Here is a 21,675-nt window from a genome sequence, read left to right as displayed (position 1 = left end):
GCGTCACTTGTCTTGGCCACACCTTCAAAATAAAATAAAAGTGCGTCACACACGTAAGTGCGTCGCACCGCATTTAAATCTCATTGGATACGGGAACCGCCGGCCAACCAATCACAAGGCCTGGGATTACGTCTTATTTGACCCACGTGACCACCCGCTGCCATATTTCGTCTCTGCGTCTGCGCACTGCCATGAAGAAGAGAACGCTGGGATGAGCGGAATAATCTCATGTTGTACTGTACATTGTTTTTTAGCTCATTTCTCGTGTTTCCCTGCGTTTTCTACTGACTCGGGGCATTGGTAGTTGGTTTAGGAGGAGTCATGCGGCGGAGTAAAGCCGAGGTGGACCGCTACGTGTCCACAGTACAGAGCTCCTCTCCTCATCTCAAAGAGGTGAGTTCAGTCTGAACGGTTAGCTAGTGGGGGGGTGAGGCGCTCATACCGGTGACCTATCCAATACTGTGACTCCCCACTGCTGCTCCATGTTGAAATGGCTTGTTGCTAGTACAGTACAGTACAGACAGGAAATGTTTGTTTTCTAGTTTAAAACGGGTTGGAAATGATTCATAAAAGTGTGATTTGTACTCAACGTCTAGTTTTTGCACATGGAAGTGACGCAACATTGTCATTACTCATTAGTCGCTTTAGTTTGTGTTGCCATGGTATCTGCATCTATAGTTGTACAACCCATTTCTTTGACAGTTGACAGCCCATTTTCATGAATCAGAAAAGTTATATGATTGTATTAAAACTAAGGCAATACACTCACTATTGTTGCACCTGTACAGTCGACTTGGGTTTAATCAACATCTTTGTCTAAAAACATCCACCCTTGCTGGCTGCACGGTGTTTGACAGATAGTTACTCATTACATTGTCGTGGACCAAGCCTATATTGTATACAGTCTATGGTACCAAGCTGTCCGTACAGGTGCAATGTGAGTTTATTTCATGAATATGCTGTCAATGCAACCTACATAGCATTTATATCATCGAAGTTGCTGCTCAGCTGCTGTCATACAAAACTTATCAAATCAAATTATCTTTGTGAATTTCCTATGATAAACGTTTATGTAAAATAATAATACAAAAAAAAAATGCTGAGACAGAATATTAAATAACCATTACCTGGAGGGGTCACAGGATCCGATAGGACACTAATCTTGGTGCAACTCCTCTCACAGCCGAAACGGCATGTGTCAACCGGCCGGTGTCGGTGACACTGAAGCAGCAACACCACTACTATGGTGACTTGATGTGTGTTGCTCATACATAAACAACATAGTGTTGTGGGGATCGGTGAAATGTTCGTTCATTTCCCACCACCGGCTAGCTGTGCTAACATTAGCCAGCCCAGCCGGCATGTTGTTGACACTCCCTCGTGTCCTCGCCACCGTTTTTTAACGGCAAAATGCGCGGCATATGCTAAGCTAATGCTAGCAAATATGGTAGCAAAAGCTACACAAGTCTGTAGTTTTGACTTTGAAGAAGTGTCAGTGTCTCTGTGTGTATATTGCTGCTTTAGTTAGTTTATAATGTTCCCGATTGCGAAATAAACATTGACCCCGCCTTGGCACCGAGCGGCTAAATAGCTCGTAGTAGTGACAGGAATCCTAAAGTGTTTATTGTTAATTATGAGATTCCTACGAGATATTTTGGGGTATATTTGGTGCTGTGGCAACAGATCAGCATTTAGAATTTAACCCAAGGCTGCCAACAAGGCACATGGACATGTAATAATCCCCCTTTAAATGAAGTGTTTTATGATGAATAAGTAGCCGTAGGCTATAGAAATGACACACAAACGGGACATATAGTTTGCTGCAACTGGGTAAGCCAACTAATCACCTGGCTTTAAACCAATCTGATATTTTACCTACACTGTAGCAACACAGAAACTGTTATTTCTTATATTGTTATATTCGTAAACTGTAAATGTAGGCCGAATTGAAATTAAACTACTCTATAGGATCTGTGTTGTTGTAATACACATGTAACCCAACAGGAAACACTGGGATTAATACCAATCTGTATTTGACAATACTTGCATAACAACAGCACATGTATTAGACAATTGGCCTAATGTAAAGTAGATTATCATCGCCATAACCAACTAAACCAACAGTAATTATTGTACATTGTAAGAGTACTTATTTCATGGCTAACAAACACATTGACATACATTAACCTGACACCTGAAATCAAGTGACAGGGAGAAAGCCAAATCCAATTACGGCAGCTACATGAGCACTTTAAAGTAACCTCATCAAAAGACACTCATGCTGTATGCTAGCTAGGGCAGGGTAATATTATGACTTCAAATCAATATCTCCATTATTTAAACCTTTTGCCTCCAATGCCTCGATTATGATTATTTTTGTATTTCTTTGTAGCTTATTGTATTTATTCACAGTGCAGACATCAGTTGATCGGTATCGGCCCCAAAAATCGCAGTAGGAGCATCTCTTGTAGCATTGATTTGTTCTTCATGAATAGCCAATAATATGTACAACCGTAATTGACATGAACGCCGACATGTCGTTATCGGGCGTGGGAAAGGGCCTTAAGACAAAACAGAAACATTATTAAAAATCCCTGCTTATTATTCGATTAACCAACGTGAGCAAGATTTAGTCTATATTACTATGTACAGTCTCAAGCCAGTTCCCTGTGTGATCAATGATATTTTTTCTCCACAGAAACCAATTAAAGGATTCTTATTTGCTAAATTGTACTTTGAAGCAAAGGAGTATGACCTCGCAAAAAGGTAAGCTCAAACACACCAGTGTTGTTGTTGATACTCAAATGGATTAAAGTTAGTAATTTGGATTCCATACACAAGGCAGCATGTCTTCTATTGGAAGCACACCAATATTGGAAGCACGCCAATAATAGCCAATCTACAAGCTCACAACGTGTGCTGCCTGTGACACATATTTCAAGAGTGAAGAGTATTTCAAGTGGTCATACTAGCAATAGAATAGATTGAATGCTGTTTGAATTTATCACACTAGCAATCAAAAGAATACCTTTTTCAGAGGCATCTTAAATAAAACACTAATGGTCTCAGATATTTCATAAAAGCAGGTTTAAAGCCAGGTTAAAGCCTCACTCTGCTATTTCTTTCTGGTTGGCTGTTTGTAGAACAGCAAAAAACAGGTTTAGAATGCAAATACTAAACTTCTACATATTGCGCTAATTGTTTATGAAATTCTGAGTCTGGTGTCTCTTTTACAAATCAGAGATTGGGACTTGGTCTGTACATTTAGGTGGTGAGATTTTATTTTTGCTTTAATCCATGTACTCCTGATGCAATATGTTGAAATCTTTTCTCCCCAAACAGAAGTCCTTTCAATTGAGCGAACTCACATGCTTTGTGTGTTGCTGTTTGTTTACAGACACGTATCAGAATACCTTAAGGTCCAGGAGAGAGATCCCAAAGCGCACAAGTTTCTTGGCCAGCTATTTGAGAAGGAAGGAGAAATCAATAAGGCGGTTGGCTGTTACAAGGTATGAAGTAGAGCCCTGCGCGGGACTTGTTTCTTAATCCTGCTGACCATTATACCTCTGGCTGCGGTTTCAACCTGTCCTCCCCGGCAGTTTATTTTTGACCACCCGAGCCGTCCGCTTCTACCCGCATCCATAAATCCTGCCTGCTTAGTCTGCAACTATCGATTATTTTCTTAGTGAAAGATAAATTCAATAATCATGAAATGGGTTTTTCTTTTTCTATATTTAAAAAGGTTTACGCGTTATTTAAAGATTTTACCACTTGTTCACCCCAATTATGCCAATTGATTCCTCCCCACACACGTCTGTGTGTTGCTGTTGTGTCCTACTGACTCACCTACCAGTGAGGAGCCCCCGCCGGGAGGACATAGAGCCTTTGTCCTACCCACCCAACACTCCCTACTGACAGGTACCGCCTCAGTCCGTAGGATTGCGTGAAAAATATCTCTCAAACCCTCAATTTCCGCGGTGGTGGCCAGGCACTTTGCCACTGTGCCACGCGAGTGCATATCCGTCTTAAGTTTGGAGATCATGTTCTTCTCCGAGTCATCGGAGACACTCTTGTGTGGGCGGGCCACGTGCTGTTTGTAGTACCGTTCAAACACGTCCTTCTCCTGCATGACTTGTACACCATGGGCCTTGTCCAGGATAGACTCCACCTCTTGTTCCGTCAACCCTTTGACTCCCTTCTTGAGCTTAACTGTCTTTAACTGCCAGCCAGGTATTAATTAATTAGGAACGTACCATGTGACCAGATGTAAACACAACCTGTCTGCAGGGGTCGGTGATCGTGGTAAATGGCTTGTTTTGAACAAAACGCAATCTGGGAGAAGAATCCGAGATACATACATTTTTCGGAATTTCATAACATTGGTCTGGGAGGAATGACGTCATTTCCGCCTGCACCATGGGAATTGTAGTCCTGGGAACACTGAAGGGTGCAGTAGAGTAGCCACTATAGGGCATAGCAGTGGACATGGTATACTGGTGCCACATAAAAAAATCTCGCATTCATTTTCCCCATAGACTTTTACCTAGAATCAAGCCATCCAGGATCCGGGTGAATCATGACCATGAAACTTTTGATGCTGTGAAAAGAAAATAATTAAGCGTTACAGTATGTTACACTTTGTTGCACAATAGTGTTGTTGTGAAAATGTCTATAATTTACAACGCTTTGCAAGCTTGTAGATCAGTCAATTTCATAACTCTTCAATATTTTTGACATTTGAAATGGTCTAAAGTCCAAATCAATCCCCCAAAGTAGGGATAGATTACCGGAGGGGGTGTTAGACTTTCTGCACCATGGACAGAGACACAGTTTGCTGATCAATAGCTGATAATACTGTCAGGCATGCATAACTGTCAGTAATAGAAATTACAAGACTGTGAATTAGGCAATTATAGGCAGTCACTAGTTGACGGTTTGATGCAGACACCACAGTAAAATCATACAGTGTGCACATCGAAAACCAAGTCTCTGACGCATATTATTACAAAAAGACACTGACAACTATATAATCAAAATGAGAATGACCTTTTTGGTCTGAACCGAGTCTGAACTGATAAACAAGTTGTAATTTGCTATACGTGTCGTGTACATTGAACTCTATTCTCTCCACTCCAAAACATTATCAGGCGCACATGCTCTACTGTAAGTTGTGTGTGAGATAGAGATATGGAGAGAGAGAGAGGCGCTTGAGTGTGAGAGACCTCAATTGGGTTAGATGACATCAAAAGCCTTTTTCTGTTGAGCAAATTGTTTTAATGCGTGTGGCTCATCTATAAATCTGGACTGGAACTAGGGATTCCTATGTACAAAATGACCGATATAATTTTGGCCTTCATTATAATCTTTTGATAAACGACTAATTCAGTCATACATAAAGTATTGCATAGATATTATTGTAGTGGTTCTCAAAGTGTGGTCCAGGGACCCTCTAGAATACTCTGGGCTCCAATCGACAAAAATGTGTACACTCTCCAGTGTTTCAACTAGGATGGAGTTGTAACTGTGGCGGGCTGAGCGCCTCATGTGGAACGATTTCTTTTTCTTTTCTTTTTTCAAGGTTTCTATTTATTCTTTTTTTTTCTTTTTTTACCTAAATGTAACACAATCAATAACGGCACTTTCCCTATCCCTCCACACGCTGTGGAGAAAAATCAAATAGCCTAAACCATAACATAACATTGGCGCGCACACAGTGGCCATGCCACAGAAACGTCAGAACGAATAGGCTACACAGTGTATGGAAATGCGCCGATTATCGGTTTCCGGATCCCAGCCACTGAACTGAATGTGATACTAAAAGTTCTTACCTACTGTCTCTCTGTCTCTCTGTCTCCCTGTGTGTCCAGCGGTCGGTGGACCTGAACCCAGCCCAGAAGGACCTGGTCCTGAAGGTGGCGGAGTTGCTGTGCAGTAATGAGCCATGTGACAGCAGGGCAGAGTACTGGGTGGAGAAGGCCGGCAAGCTGCTGCCTGGCCACCCAGCTGTCTTCAACCTGAAGGTGAGGCTGTCTGTACTGAGTACTGACCCCAGACCAGTGTCTGTCATCTGCTTTTACATCCAATACTTGTAATGACCATGCACTTTGTATCCAATTCACCACTTAACCACTATAACAGGGCTACTCAACGTAAGATGGCTCAGGGGCCACTCAGCAAAATACAAAAAGTCATTGGGCCGCAAGCTAAAAATGACAGTCCTATTTTGGACGTTAAGACAATGATTTTGTAACACACAGAAATACAGGAAACACACAGAAAACAGACACATTTCCATCTATAAGGCCAAACCTCGTTGAACAAAAAGATTGTCATGGAATGATTCATCATGATGAAATGACGATGTTTCTTCTTTTGGAACAAACAAAATGGCAAAAATGTTTTGTATAAAACAAGACAAAATAGTTTCCGAGTGATCTTTCAGAGAAACTGAAATATGACATCAGAAATGATTTATCCGGACTGAAAGTAGACAAAATATATTTTAATTGGTATGACCATGACAGGCCGCATAGACATGCTGCAGGGGCCGCAGGTTGAATAGCGCTGCACTAAACTATTATTTATTTATGTCTTTATTTTCTCCCATATTTAATCATTATGCCCATTGATAACTCCCCACACACATTTCTGTGAGTTGTCCGTGCTGTTGTATCCTTTCGGCTCGCCTGCCAGTGAGGAGCCCCCACCGGGAGGACGTAGAGCCTTCAGCCTACTCCTCCTGCCGCCCCCAGCCCGTAGGAGTACTAGTGTTCTTATAGTCTCTTGACAAAGCCAAATGCACTGCGGTGGAGTCGAACCCTTGTACTCCGTGGTGGTGGGCAACTACTTTACCACTGCGCCACCCGAACGCAATTATACTAAGTTGACCGGGAGTCCCCCCATTCCACGTGCTGTTAGGTTTAGGAAAACACGGTCTTTCAACCAACCATCCCTCCTCCCCCCCCCCCCCCCCCCCCCACACACACACACACACACACACACACACACACACACACACACCTGCTACTTTTACATGTGCATGTGTTTCAAGAGACAGCTGTCTGGCTCTCCCAACAGGCGCCATGCCTCCCACTGTCAGCATCTCAGACAGTTCATAAGGGATTCATTCATCTAACAATTATTTGACTGATGATTGATTAATCATGTGCACGTACAAATATATATGAATATATACTATACAGTACATGCCTCAGTTACATAAACAGGGATTCTATTGTATGGGCATTCCCAGATATGGGCTTAATATGTCATGCATGCTGTCTTGGTCATGTATGGAGCATGACAGTCAACAATGTGATGTCAGAACAGGTCAGCTATAGACATTGAGGCATTACGGACTGACTGAGTCACTGACGGACAGGATCTGACGGTTTTCATAGGTAAACTGCAAGCTACAGTCGCAAAATGTATGGGACTAGTCTGTGGCCTGATGCATATCAAACTGGGTTGAGAATCACTGTCTCCTGTGTTTCAGGAGAAGCTATTGAGCCATCAGGGCCAGCAGGGCTGGAACCACCTGTTTGACCTGCTGCAGGCTGAGCTGGCAGCTCGACCGTCAGACACCCACGTCAACGTCAAGCTGGTGCAGCTGTACTGCCAGGACGGACGGCTGGACGAGGCTGTCAAGCATTGTCTGGCAGTGGAGAAGAGAGGCCTCCTACGTCACAGCCTGGACTGGTACACCGTGGTGCAGTGCACCCTGCAGGTCAGGCTCTGGGCTGTAGCAATGTGTCCTGAGATCTAGCACCAGAAAACATGGGAACATTCGTGATTATCTGTTCCCAAAACAATTGAAAATCTTTTGCTGACTTGTCGGTGTGTTGTTTTCAGGAGTACTTGGCCCAACCCAGTGTGGCCAACAACGACAAGATGTCCCGCCGGCTCCAGAGGGAGCTGCTCTTGGCTCACTGCAACCTGCTGAGACTCACGCTGTCTGGGAGAGGACTGCAGGCCAGCCTAGACGCCCTCAGAAGCTTTGACCAGGCTATGCAGGCCCAGAGCAGCACAGCAGGCAGCCAGTCGGATGAGCTGTCTGAGGTGTTTGTGGAGATGAAGGGCCATCTGTACCTGCACACAGCCACCTTGCTGCTGAAGATGGCTCAGGAGAGGGAACAACAGTGGAGGGCAGTGGTAGACCTGGCCGCTCTATGCTACCTGCTGGCCTACCAGGTACGGATGTGACTAATGGAATTGTCTGTTATTATGACATGAAACAATGAAGGAGTAGCCTTTTCTGGTGGTTTATTTACCTCTTCTGGACAGAGGACAGCGGACGGGACGCGTTTCGACCTGATGGTTTTCCTCAGCGGTCATTATCGAGCCGTCCACCCGTAAAGACTTTATTTAAAATGGAGTTTTGCAGGCTTTCAGCTTTATTGCAGTTACCTCTCTATTATTATGGTAAAGATAATCAAAATATATACTTAAAGGGGAGAACGACCCATTTTCAACATTGCAATACAAACCCCCAAATCAATCCTCAAATCAATTCAAAAGTACACCGTGATGACATCATCAGCATCCCTATTCTGGGGGGAATGTTTGCCAATAATAGCCGATGTACAAGCTCGGAGATCTGCTATTTTTGGTGAAATCGATTTGTGTGAGTGAAATAAGAGCACACCAAATGTACTCTTTACAGGTCCGTTTGATCAGAGTGTTTTAAGTGGTCCTGACAGTGACATTGATAAATTAAAGTATCTGTGATCTATGATTATTGTGATAATTTCTTTTTTAAAATCATGATAAACGATAATGATTATCGTCCCCATCCCTATACTTCCAGGCCCCCAGACCCAAGCCTAAAGTCAGCAAAGGAGACCAGACCTCTTCCCAGCTTGTGGAGCTCCTGGCCAGCGACAGACAGAGCCAGGCTGGCCACATGTTGTTCAACCTCAGCACGGACATACACACCCTGGTCAAAGATGTCAGTACACACACACACACACACGCACGCACGCACGTCTGGTTAGAACAACTGTCAACAAACTGTCCCATGTGTAGATGTTTGATGGGTGCCACTGCCATGGCATTGGTCCGAAGTTTCATTAGTCCAAATTTGTTAAGAATGCCTAACCCTGTGTGTGTGTGTGTGCGCGTGTTGTGTAGGTGGTGGAGGCGTTTGGGAACCGCAGCGGGCAGGGGGCTCTCTTTGAGCTTCTGTTTGGACCCCAGGCGCCGACAGGAACCTCCTTCATCGCTAACGACGACATCCGCTCTCTCACCAGCCAGTCCCCAGAGCCCCCCCAACTGGCCAAGTGGGACAGCGGTACGAGGCCCTCAGGGCTTTCTTTTTATACTTGTGTCTTTTCCGTTTTAGCGCTGTATCAAATCTCTTCGCAGGTAATAGCCGACCGACAAGCTCTGACAACGCGACTCGCAACCCCAGAATAAAGATACTGGGGTTAACTTTAACCCGGGTGGCCCCCTTGTTGGGCGTGTCATTTTTTTAAAGATTTGTTTTTTTGGGGCTTTTTTATGCCTTTATTTGATAGGACAGTAGACTGACAGGAAATGGGGAGAGAGATGGGGAATGACATGTGGCAAAGGTCGTCCAGATCGGGAATCGAACCGGCGACGCCAGCAGGCATCATAGCCTAGTATTTGGTATGCGCCTTGACCACCAGGCCAGCGGGTGCCCCTGTAATTATAGATTTAGTTTTTCGAAAAGACTCGATCTTTGTGAGCTTGAAGATCCGCTAGTTTTAAAAAACATTTTAGGGCATTGATTGTTTGATTCGTTGAATACTTTCAGGCCAATTTGGAAATAAACTACATTTTGGTAGCAGAATAGTAGAACTTTTCTGTGTTTGTTCTAAATGTGGGTAGTACCTGATCATTGTTGTGGGTGTAGGTGTCACTCACTTCGGATAAGTAGTTAGTCAGTTATGAGGGTATTTAGGGCACTGTCCCTTTGACTGGTATCTTAAATACCAATCCCATTTTATTTGCTTAACCCTGTCTTCTACCCATCCCAAACTAGCAAAGTGTGTTAGAATTAGGTGGGTCATGGGCTTAAGGCAAAGAAGTCGAATCAGTTTCATTTTTGGGAGGTCTGAAGCTTAACGGTGGTTTTAGTGACTTTGATATGTTGGAGAACCAAGAGCTGCATTGAATGAGGGATCCAGCTAGTGGTTAAGAAATAGACATAGAATGTATGTAGAATATGTAATGGTTATATGGCAATACATAGTAAATGCATTATAACAAGGCTTTATCACGATAAACTGCTACTGGTTTCCAGGATTTTTTTTTCCAACTGGATAATAGGTTTAGGTGGGCTTTTCTGAAAAGTCCATGTTGGATTAAAATGTGAGCAATAGTGATACCGCCCAATAACTTGAAAGAGAGCCAATAATGGCATCCAGATACAACTATAGTAGGTTTAGCAACAGTCAAACAATCCTAAAATGCTGTTCCATTCTCTACTACTCGTAGGTTGCATTATGCTCCATGGAGGAGACCTGCAGCATCTGAGCTGGCTGGCTCTCCAGTGGGCCATTCAGGGACAGAGAGCGTCCTTACGAGACTGGCTGAAGCAGCTGTTCCCCAGGCTCTCACTGGAGACGTCCAAGCTGGACACCAACGCACCAGAGTCCATCTGTCTGCTGGACCTGGAGGTACGCACACTGACAGGGAGAGAGAGGAGAACAATGTTGAACATTGTTGGACGCCGTTGTGAGTTTAGTTGACCTTCCGTGCAACTAGAGTCATGAGCGCGCAGAGCAAGGTAGTAGGCAGTATGGAAACCGGAAGGCTCACCATCAAAACACACTTGCCCCCATTTTTTCCCCCTGCGGACCGTTATCCCTCTGTGGTTCTTGTATTCTTATGTTTGGGAACACGTTTTACTGAGGTTAAGGTTATGAATAAGGTTGGGGTTAGTCATAGTAACTTTTTAACTTTTGGAGCGTTCTTGTATTTGGCACTACTGGTATTTGAAGTTTATTGAACGCATACAGACAATATATTACTCTATTAAGTACGAAAAGGAAGAAGAAACAACATACAGAGCAAAAATAAAAAGTAATAAAAATATATATATAATATATATAAAGTGTCAAAGAGAAAACAAAATACTCAAAGTAGCCTACTATAATGGATTGCAATTTTATAGCGCTTTACTAAGGACGTTGGAAACTCTAAAAGTGATCCCTGACTAATACGACAAATATGCCTTAATACATTATAATTGTCCTCTATAGTTACAATGTAAAATTAAAAACACCTTAAATATTTTATTTCTTCTAGAAATAGCTAATCTTTCACTCAATAGGGGAAATGCCTGTCGCAAGTTGATGATGTCATAAATGTAATTTTTGATCTATCCCAATGGAATTTATGGCATGCATGTGCAAATAAAAACAAACGTAATACTTCCTATGGTTAATATGAGCATCAAATCAATATGTCAAATGTGTTTGTGGTTTATTTTGCACATGCATGCCATAAATTAGACCACACATAACATTTATGACATCATCAACTTGCGACAGGCATTTCCCCTATTGACTGAAAGATTAGCTATTTCTAGAAGAAATAAAATATTTGAGATGTTTTTAATTTTACATTGTAGTTATAGAGGACAATTATAATGTATTAAGGCATATTTGTCGTATTAGCCAGGGATCACTTAAAGCGCGTACAATGGTCCATTCAGTCACATTAGGAACTAGCTACTTCAATCAATGCAGTAACAAAAAATATGTATACACATGTATACATACATATACCCTACCAGTCAAAAGTTTGGACACAGCTTCTATTCAATGTGTGTGAGAAGCTGTGTCCAAACTTTTGACTGGTAGGGTACATAAGTGTCCACTAAGTCAAAGACATGCAATAATAGATTGTGTTGTGGTGCAGGTGTTTGTGTGTGGCGTGGTGTTCTGCAGCCAGAGCCAGCTCCACGAGAAGGCTCGGATCAACAGCGGAGGCCCTCAGCAGCTCTACGAGCCTCACTGCATGCCCCTCCCCCTGCTCCGACTTCTCTCCACCGACAGACAGAGGGAGTGGTGGGACGCCGTCTACAGCCTCATCCACAAACAGGCTCTGTGAGTCCAGGGACAAGTGCTTAGCATCTTCAGATAGCTTGACCAATTTAGGCCTGGAATTATTTAATACTTTAACTATTACAAAATAGCAGATGTACAAGCTCACAGTGAGTGCCGCGCTGCAAGCTTGTAGATCTGCTATTTTTGAAAAGTCGTGAACATTTGTGCAAATCTTTGAATACATGTATTTTTAAAGTGAATGTTTGCAACTTAAATATTTGCTTTCAGGGTTAACCCTAACCCTGGAACTAAATATTTTGAGATGGGGGTCCGTGGCCAAATACATGTAATTCTGGGGGTCCTTCCATTGCACTGGACAGTCAAAAAACTATTAAATTCATATGGACAAACCTTGTTTTTAAAAGAAAGGGGGGGATTGAGAGCTTAAACAATCCTTTTATTGCATTTGTTTGGGTCACTCCCTGACCATCTTGACATACTGTCTATACCTAATTGGGCCTTGAGACACAAAAGGTAGAGAACCCCTGTTTAAAAGTACATTCTGTGTCCTTGTGCCATCTGTGTGGTGTGGTCCTTTAGACCCGGCATGTCCGCCAAGCTACGGATGATCGTACAGCATGGACTGAGCACGCTGAGAGCCGGAGAGAAGCATGGCCTGCAGCCAGCACTGGCCATCCACTGGGCACTGCATCTCAGCCAGACGGTACACACACACACACACACACACACACACACACACACACACACACACACACACACACACACACACACACACACACACACACATAGTAGATCAGCTTTTTTCTGGTGCACAACACTGGCACGCAAGCAAGTACAAATCATGTTTAAAACGCATTCCCTGCCACCAAAAATGGTGTTCTATGTCCTTTACAGCAAAAAAAAAGCTTAGAAATCAGTCCAGGCATTCATGAGATGGAGGCTAGAATGTTTTCTTCATGTGTAAACAAACATAGCCGCCAAGGGTTGAAAGATCGAGTAGTTCTGGGGTCGAACATGCATTTCCGGTATATAACTTAGAAAACTCGGACTGTGGCAGGGAATGAGTTAACTCAACCCCCAAATCTAACTTCTAAATGTCTAATCCTGATCTTAAACCAAACCTGAATATCTTTTCTAATTGTAAACTTAACTCCCCAAATCCTATTCACCATAAACAGACGTTTTTCTTGCGAGGACCAGGAAAAATGTCCTCACAAAGTCTAATTCACGAATTCTACTAAACTTGTCTGCACATTTGGTCCTCTCAAGTATAGTAACACGCACACACACTCATAATCTTGACCAGCCAGTGTGTCTGGCATGCCTTTCCACCTGCCCCTCTCTGTCACACTGTTCACAACTGCTAAATATGATACAGGCTAGGTGTCTTAAATAATTGCTCCCCCTGCGTTTTAGTCCAAGATAAATATAACTAAATATTCCGTGCGGTCAGTGGTTTTGTTTGCACAGTGGAATGATAAGCAAGCAGCGCAAAGTGTGAAAGTCTTGACTCTCTTGAGTCTTGAGTCTGGACTGTGCATTTATGTCTTCAATTTACAGAATTTCTCTGAATGCATGAAATCCCCTTTTCTCATCAAAAGGGAATTTGCGTAACACTTCCCACAACGTTTGTATTTTGTTGAGGCACACTGTAGGGAATACACACAGTAGGAAAGCTGAGAGGGAGACAATGTAGGGAAGACAGACAGTAGGACAGCTAAGAGGGAGATGGTGTAGTAGAGGGCGACGGTAGGAAAATGGCTGGTAGACTGTGAGACAAACAGTAGGAAAGCTGAGAGGGAGACAGTGTAGGAGAGACAGGTATTAGGAAAGCTGAGAGAGGGAGACTGTGTAGGAGAGATAGAAAGTAGGAAAACTGAGACGGACACAGTGTAGGGACACAGACAGTGGGGGGGTCTCGGTAGAGACGGAAGAAAGGTATTGATGTCACTGGGTATCGTAACGTGTTTGTCTGCTGGAGTGTGTGGCATCATGTGTTGAAGCTAATCTTTCCAGTGAAAAGATGACTTCTAAAGTAATAAATAAAATCAACCAACGGACTCGTTTCCTACAGAGGATCGCCCCAATGGTCAATTTCAACACACTGAAGACCATAGCTGGTGCAATAATCCAGCCCCTCTTTGACTACGGAGTCCACGTATGGTATCGTGACGCCCCACAAGCCCTAAAAACTAAACTCCAAACGGCCCAAAATAAACTAATTAGGGTCCTACTTCACCTTCCCTATCAGACTCACCTCACCGCTACTCACCAGTTAAGAGTGGGGTGGCTCAGAGTAGATGACAGAGTACAGCAACTTGCAATGGGCCTGGTGTACAAGATACACTACACCACTATGATACCCAAGTACCTGTCAAAATACTTTATAAACATTAAGGATGTCCATAATTACAACACCAGAGGCAGCGCCACAGATCACTTTCAACCCAGAGTCAAAACCAACAAAGGGTCAAACTCCTTTTTCTGCTATACCACCAAAATGTGGAAAGCCTTACCGAAGGTCATAAAGGAGTGTGGATCACTAGCATCCTTTAAAATTGCCCTGAAGAATCACTTACAGGCAGCAGCCATTCGCAACTGGTAAAAAACTAACCTAGCCCAACCCTACCCTCCCCTGCCCCTTCTTTGTATATACTGTTTATTTAGACTTACTGTTTTCTTTTTTCTTTTTCTTTACATATCTACTGCATAGTACTGTGTTCTATTTGTCTGTCATTCAATGTTATATGAGATACTTCAATGGTTTCCAGTGGAAATAAGCTTAGTCTTTTCATGGATCTCCTTTTAGTAGACCTTGTACCAGTGAACTGTACCGTCATGAAACTGTACCTTTTCCTATGCAAACTTCTAATAAAGTCTTCAATCAATCAATCAATCAATCAACCAGCTCAGTGGTTAGAGTGTCCGCCCTGAGACTGGGAGGTCGGGGGTTCAATTCTCCGGCCGGGTCATACCAAAGACTATAAAAGTGGGACCCAATGCCTCCCTGCTTGGCACTCAGCATCAAGGGTTGGATTGGGGGGGGTTGATCACCACTAAGGTCCAGGGACTACAGATGAAAATTAGCCTGTGGCTAACTCTGGCTCATTTACATTGAAGTGAAAACTGACATGTCCATTAATGAGTACTGTCCCTGTCAAATAAACACACTTTCATGTATGATTAATACATGATTGACCTGAACTCGGTTTTTGCTTGACACAGGGAGTGGCCGCCAACTCCTACTACGAGCAGAAGGAGTATGTGAGTCGCAGCGACCACTACTGGAAGGTTGTCCTCCCTCTCCTGGACAAGGTTAAACACAGACGCAGCATCCCTGAGCCGCTGGACCCGCTGTTCATCCACTTCCCCTCCAAAGACATCCAGGTAAGCAAGAACTGTTAGGAAAATGATGTTTGCAGGCATAGCAGTGTTGTCAGATCTTGCAAGAGAAACGAGTCGGATCTACCAAAAACGAGCCCAAAAGAAGCGACTAGGCCTTGTGATCGCGCGCACACACACACACACACACACACACACACACACACACACACACACACACACACACACAATAAATAGTTGTCCCTGGCAGAATTCTTTGAAATAAACCGCTTATGTGAAAGTCCTATGGCGTCTACAGTATGACATCTGACATCATCATACATACAATCCCTTTTATGCCCATTCATGGAGATCCCTGTCTGTAGAACCAGCCACACAAGCTTTCTTGGCCATATATGGATTCTGTTAGTGTGGTATGTGGCCTCCATATATGGGCATTCCCATATGAATCTTGTGGCCAGCGCATACTCCAGTGCATAATGCATATCAAATACGCTACTTTGAAAGGATCAGGAGGACATACAGGTAGAACACACCATTGCCCTGGGGATCCCCGGACCTCACTGTGCTTTAAATTAATAATGGCTACTGTGTGTGTGTGCGTGTGTGTGGGTCATTCTTAGATCTCAGCGGTGAAGGGTTATGAAGAGGATGCCATGATGTCATCTGGCAACCTACTAGACATCGAGGGCAAGACGGAGGAAGCCATCGCTGTCCTGGAACCCATCAATAACCTGTCATCCACATGGCTTCTGGCACAGGTAGGGTCAACATAGACCCACAAGTCAGTCTCTAAATCAGAGCCAAGGACCCCCGCTACATACTGTCTGTACAAAACAGAAAAGCACAGATTAAATGTTTTCATTTATTTCATAGATGGTGCTATAGACTTGTTTGACAGCACTATCATCAGTGTTGTCTAAATCAGTGGTTCTCAACCTGTGGGTTGGGACCCCCCAAGGGGCAAGGAATGAGTTCCTAATGAGTATTTTCAGATATTTAATCAAAATTAATTATCCTGGGGCGGAACATGTGCCAAAAAATAGCCGATCTACAAGCTCACAACGTGTCACAACGACGCGTTGTGAGCTTGTAGATCGGCTATTTTTTGGCAAAGACATTTGATGGTACCTTTTACCAATTATAGAGGGTTTAAGTGGTACCGGATTTGCAGCTCGGCAAATAAAAGGTGAATTGATCCTAGTGCGGAGGACGATATCACGATAAATGAAATCTCCACAATACGATTATTGTGTTTTTTATCACCATAAACGATAATACTGCTTATCGTCCCATCCCTGCTCTGTACTTGATTTACCATGCGTCGCATGTCGCCTCAGCCTATGGGAATCACTTGCTAAAATGTACAACGTCAAAGTATATGGATTGCAACAATAACAAGAATACTGTCAACAATTAGTTATTTATTGACTAAAAGGGAACAGGCGTTTGGAGCATTTTGTTTGTGGTTAGATCTTACAAGGCCTATCTATATTTTATGTGACTTTATATGTTTTGTTGTAACTATGTTTACAGCTGCCCTTCTCGGCCAGGTCTCTCCTGTAAAAATGGTTTTATTGTCGTTACCTTCTTGGTCAACTAAAGGCTAAAGAAAAGGCCTGTAATGATGCACTCAATGTAACTGCCATCCTGGACTGTGTCCAGTGTACTGCAGCCAACTGACGATGGTTAAAATGCATGTAAATCAATCTAATGGGCTGTCCACACACAAAACACTAATCTTAAATATATATAGTAAAAAAAAAAAAAAAAGGATAACTCATGTGGATGGCAGGGTCCACGCAACAATTATATTAGTTGTAATGCTTGGTGTGGGTGGCCCTTCATGTGTTCTTCTGTCCAGATAGAGTATCATATCTCTGACCTGTGGCAGCTAAAGCTACTGTGCTGTAAAGAAAGACTAGTTCCTGTTAAATTGTGATTGATCCGTTCTAGAGTTGGGATCATTTAGGATTTTAACAATTCTGGTTCCTTAACTATTCCCTCATCACTGTCCGATTCCCTTTTATGATTCCTATATATTAACATGACACAATTTCAATTAAGACAAATTCAATCATACATACAGTATTGCGTATGTATTATTGTAGTGGTTCTCATAGTGAGGTCCAGGGACCCTCTGGGTTACCTGAGGGCGTTTGGTTTCAAATGGACCCTCGAGTTTAGACCAGGAACGCAAATCTGTGTCACTCTTGATTTTAACCACTTTAAGCATTATTTTATGCTTATGCTTGTAGATCTGCTATTTTAGAAAAAACAAATATTTGAATATTTTGAGTTTTGACCCGATTCAAAGTGTCTTCTAAATCCTTCTAAGGTTTTTGAAAAACCTATATTTCTATGTCAGCGGTACTCAAACTATTTCATGTCAAGGATCCCTAGAATTATATGTATTTGGCCACCGACCCCCATCTCAAAATATTTAGTTCCAGGAACCCCAAAGTGAATGTAGCATAACAACTGGCGGTGCTGATCTGTTGTTGCAGATCTACCAGCGGCTGTCAGAGGAAGCAGGCAACGGTGTGGAGGAGACCCATGACCGATGCATCATGTTCCTGAAGAAGTTCAGAACCCAGCTGTCCAAGATCTACAGTGCTAACGTGGATGACATAGAAAAGGTGCCCTTTTCCCTTTGGCATATCGTGCCAAACGTATTGCCGTTACACAGAACTAAAGGGCCAAAGAAATGCTGTTCAAAAGAACTCACACTGATGCCGTTTACAGCTGCTAGTCTGTGTGTGTTTTTAATGTTTAAATGCATGGATTAAAGTTGTCTGTTGCCTCAAACCATTTTTTATTAATATTGGTATTAGAAGGTGCAATAGTTCATAACATAAGAACCTGTTATATTAACAGTCTGATTACTAACGGTTCCCTCGATTTAACTATTCCTATATATCTTACAAAATATATACAGTATACTTTGGCATTCATTATAATTCATTCATTTCATGAACACATTCTATCATGCATACTGCATTGAGGGCCAGGGACTCTGGGTTACTTATGGACCCCTGAGAGTGTACAAATGGAACCCATAAGGGTCAGTTTGGTTCCATTTGTACACTCTGAGTTATGTTGGCCCTTAAGTTTGAGAACCACAGCTGTTCTAATAATATAGCAGACGTGAAGTCCTCATAACCTGCTCTGACAGTGTGATGAAACCGGTTCCGGAAACTGTTCCAAATGTGATGCTCAGTCGTTCCGCCTCCTCCCGTCCTTAATCCCAACCCTACTTTAAACTCTTCTCTATTTTTATTCTGTTAACCAGCTGCCTGTGTCGATGGAAGAGGTGATGGACCTTCTGAACGAGGTCAACCAACAGCTGGGGGAGAGTGACGAAGGTCTGGATGAGGAAGACGACGTAGGAACGGGACAACCGGCTCACTCCAGCCCAGTAGCCACCATCTCCCACGTCAAGTTCCACACCCCGTCGCCCAACAAGAGCGCCATCTCTCCCTCCAAAAGACCCCTGGTACGCAACATTTACTGCTCGATTTCAATTACAAGTGACCGTTATTCGACTGGTCTCAATTTTTGGGGGTGGACTAATAAGCAGGGTTGCAAAATATCTTTGTTAGGACATTCTATAACCATAAAGAAGGCATACTTAGTCGAAACGTTGGTGTCTTACATAATTCACAGTTTTTCAGCCTTCTGATTGGTCCCTGAGACTCCCTGACTGGCCAACCAGAACAAAACATTCACTTTTCGGTACTGGGGGTGGAGTTATGCAGTGGGAGAATGTCGCTTCAGTCTTCACCGCGGTGCCGTTATGCGGAGCACGGCCAGCGCGCAGTACGGCGCTGCGCGGTCATAGCGATTTCGATAATTATAATTAACTAGCCCTTACCCGTTCAAAGATATGAGCTCCAAAATGATGTGCAGTGTGTGGGTTATGGGATGTGCACTGTGCACACAGTATATGAGGGATGGAAAGTAACTTTAACTGGTGCTTGCATGATGTAGGAGCATCAATGTAAGAAACCCGTTTCGTTTAATGGCTACAGAGATACTGGTCCCCCCCCCCCCCCCCCAGCCCGCCCGCCCACCCGCCTGCACACACACCCGCCTGCCTGCACACACACACACACACACACACACACACACACAGAGCTGGTTAAACATTTTGCCTCAAGCTAGATGCAGAATAGATGTGCCTCATGCTAGATGCAGAATAGATAGTAGATACACCATAAAAATGCTAATATACAGCATACGATTTGTGAAAGTGACAAACGGGCTTCACAGTTATGTCAGGTGTGTTCATATGCTTATGGTGATGCGATTTCAGATCAATTGCTCCAGCCACTGAGAGAGAAACGCTGTGACAGACACTCACTCACTCAGACAGACATTCGCAAAATTATAGTATAGATAAGCTTCAACAGACTAGTTCACATGAACGATAATGATGTAACTAAGAGATGCGATTGGGTAATATATTTTAAATGGGCAGAATTACAATTAAACATTACAATGTTATGTTGACAGCCAGCCTATAATTCCACAACTTCCTACCCAAGATGCACTGCGCTTTCTCTCATCCCTCTATCCTCTGCCTGTTTCAGAGGATTAAACTAATTAAAACATGTATTTTCGGGGAAAAACATGTATTTTTGGGGGAAAACCCCTGTTTTGCAATGTAACTCTTGTACTTTTGTGTTCCCTTTTTGGAGCTGTGTGGAGCTCCCTATACGTGGCCGTGTGTGTGGGTATGTCTCCGTGTCTGTCTGTCTGTCTGTAGCCTGTCAGTACCTTTTTTGACCACACATGTTAAGGGAGGGATGTGCAGTGTGTGGGTTATGGGATGTGCACTGTGCACACAGTATATGAGGGATGGAAAGTAACTTTAACTGGTGCTTGCATGATGTAGGACCATCAATGTAAGAAACCCGTTTCGTTTAATGGCTACAGAGATACTGGATTTCTTTTGGTACTTTAAATAGCAATAATGAGGCTATGAAAAATATCCCCCCCCCCAATCCACTGCCATTATAAAAACAATCTGCCCTGGCTGTTTCGTCCCACCTAGTAACAAGTGCAAAATGGGGCGGGATTTGACAAAGAGTGAATTAAAAAGTAGTGCAAGTTCCTTTCTTTGAAAAATAAATAATTGAGGTTGGGTGTGCACTTTTTGCATAACACATTTACTATATGATGTTTTCTGTGTCCTTCGTTTGTACATTGTTGGCAAGATCAATGTCACAGGTTTCACTTTCTGACAATGTCCCCAAAGACTTATCCTGGGCCCGGACTTGGCTATCCTTGTGTTAGATAAATATTTGTTTTTATTTTGGTTGATGGCATTGACGTCTCAATTAGAATAATAAATTAAATGTTACTTTGTAATACAAACACTTGAGCGCTTGTATTGTAAACACTTTATCAGTGGTCTTGTTGTGAGAGTGTCCGCCCTGTGATTAGGAAGTCGGGGTTCCATTCCCCTATCAAAATGGGACCCAATGCCTCCCTGCTTGGCACTCATCATCAAGGGCATCAAGGGTCCATGTGTATTATTTATTTATTCACCCCCCGTTCCGTCCTTTCTGTTTTATCAAGAGTGCCAGTAACTTTTAACTTTTTGGCAGAATTGTTTTGAGATCATTCCTTTATTTCTTGCTACAGGAGTGTTATTGCATTTGATATTAAGTTTCATTGGGTTCTCCTTTCAGATTTCTCCCAAGACGCCACCTCATTGGGTAGAAGACCAGAAGTCTCTCCTCCAGACACTCATTCAGCAAGTAGAATCACTTAAGGTCAGCAGCACCAAGTTCAAACATTCAACATTTTATCAGACAAAAACCTATCTATTCCTGGAGTCAAATGACAGCTATGTAATTTTAGAAAAATTCATTCATTGCCAAATGTACCCAACCACCCAATACACTCTAGTTTGGGATTGTTTGTGGGTAGAAGACGGGGTTAAGCAAATATCAATGTGATTTGTATACTTGGAGGTACTGTGCCCACATACCTCTTAACACATGGGCTGCTAAGGTTTATAACATTTATAGCTGTTGCTGCTGCCACCATTGACTTACGCTTTGTTTTGACGTGCCTCGCAAGCTTCGTGCGTGTGCATGTGCGTGTCCAGAGAAGATTGAGGAGGATAATCCATTTGTTTACAAACGCTCGCGAAACTAAAATCCAAAAATCGCGGTAAAATCGCGGTAAAGTGTCGCCGTGAAAACAATCAGCTCTCTGCTTCCATGGGGCTGTTTTCATGTCATTCTGAGATAAAGCCGTTCTTATGTTTCAAAGTAGAATGTAAAGC

The 21,675-nt window shown here is 43.0% G+C and overlaps 1 protein-coding gene across 1 annotated transcript in view; it reads left to right on the top strand.

Annotated features, from left to right (window-relative positions):
- The first annotated feature begins 274 nt into the window (after positions 1–274).
- Positions 275–21,675, top strand: part of ranbp2 (RAN binding protein 2) — a 38,443-nt gene continuing 17,042 nt past the window's right edge. The window contains exons 1-16 of the mRNA XM_080752698.1: positions 275–393; positions 2,699–2,766; positions 3,398–3,509; positions 5,868–6,020; positions 7,496–7,726; positions 7,852–8,190; positions 8,807–8,947; positions 9,130–9,289; positions 10,459–10,640; positions 11,887–12,074; positions 12,615–12,738; positions 15,261–15,422; positions 16,001–16,138; positions 17,885–18,016; positions 18,670–18,873; positions 21,074–21,157. Of these exons, the coding sequence (XP_080608824.1) occupies positions 322–393; positions 2,699–2,766; positions 3,398–3,509; positions 5,868–6,020; positions 7,496–7,726; positions 7,852–8,190; positions 8,807–8,947; positions 9,130–9,289; positions 10,459–10,640; positions 11,887–12,074; positions 12,615–12,738; positions 15,261–15,422; positions 16,001–16,138; positions 17,885–18,016; positions 18,670–18,873; positions 21,074–21,157 (2,490 nt within the window). The 5' untranslated portion in view covers positions 275–321. The remainder of the gene's footprint in view (positions 394–2,698; positions 2,767–3,397; positions 3,510–5,867; positions 6,021–7,495; positions 7,727–7,851; positions 8,191–8,806; positions 8,948–9,129; positions 9,290–10,458; positions 10,641–11,886; positions 12,075–12,614; positions 12,739–15,260; positions 15,423–16,000; positions 16,139–17,884; positions 18,017–18,669; positions 18,874–21,073; positions 21,158–21,675) is intronic.

Source organism: Nannobrachium achirus (genome assembly GCF_963921795.1).
Source record: "Nannobrachium achirus genome assembly, chromosome: 22".
Classification (NCBI taxonomy): Eukaryota; Metazoa; Chordata; class Actinopteri; order Myctophiformes; family Myctophidae; genus Nannobrachium; species Nannobrachium achirus.
Note: the sequence above shows the minus strand (reverse complement) of the source record. Positions and strands in the feature narration are given on the sequence as shown.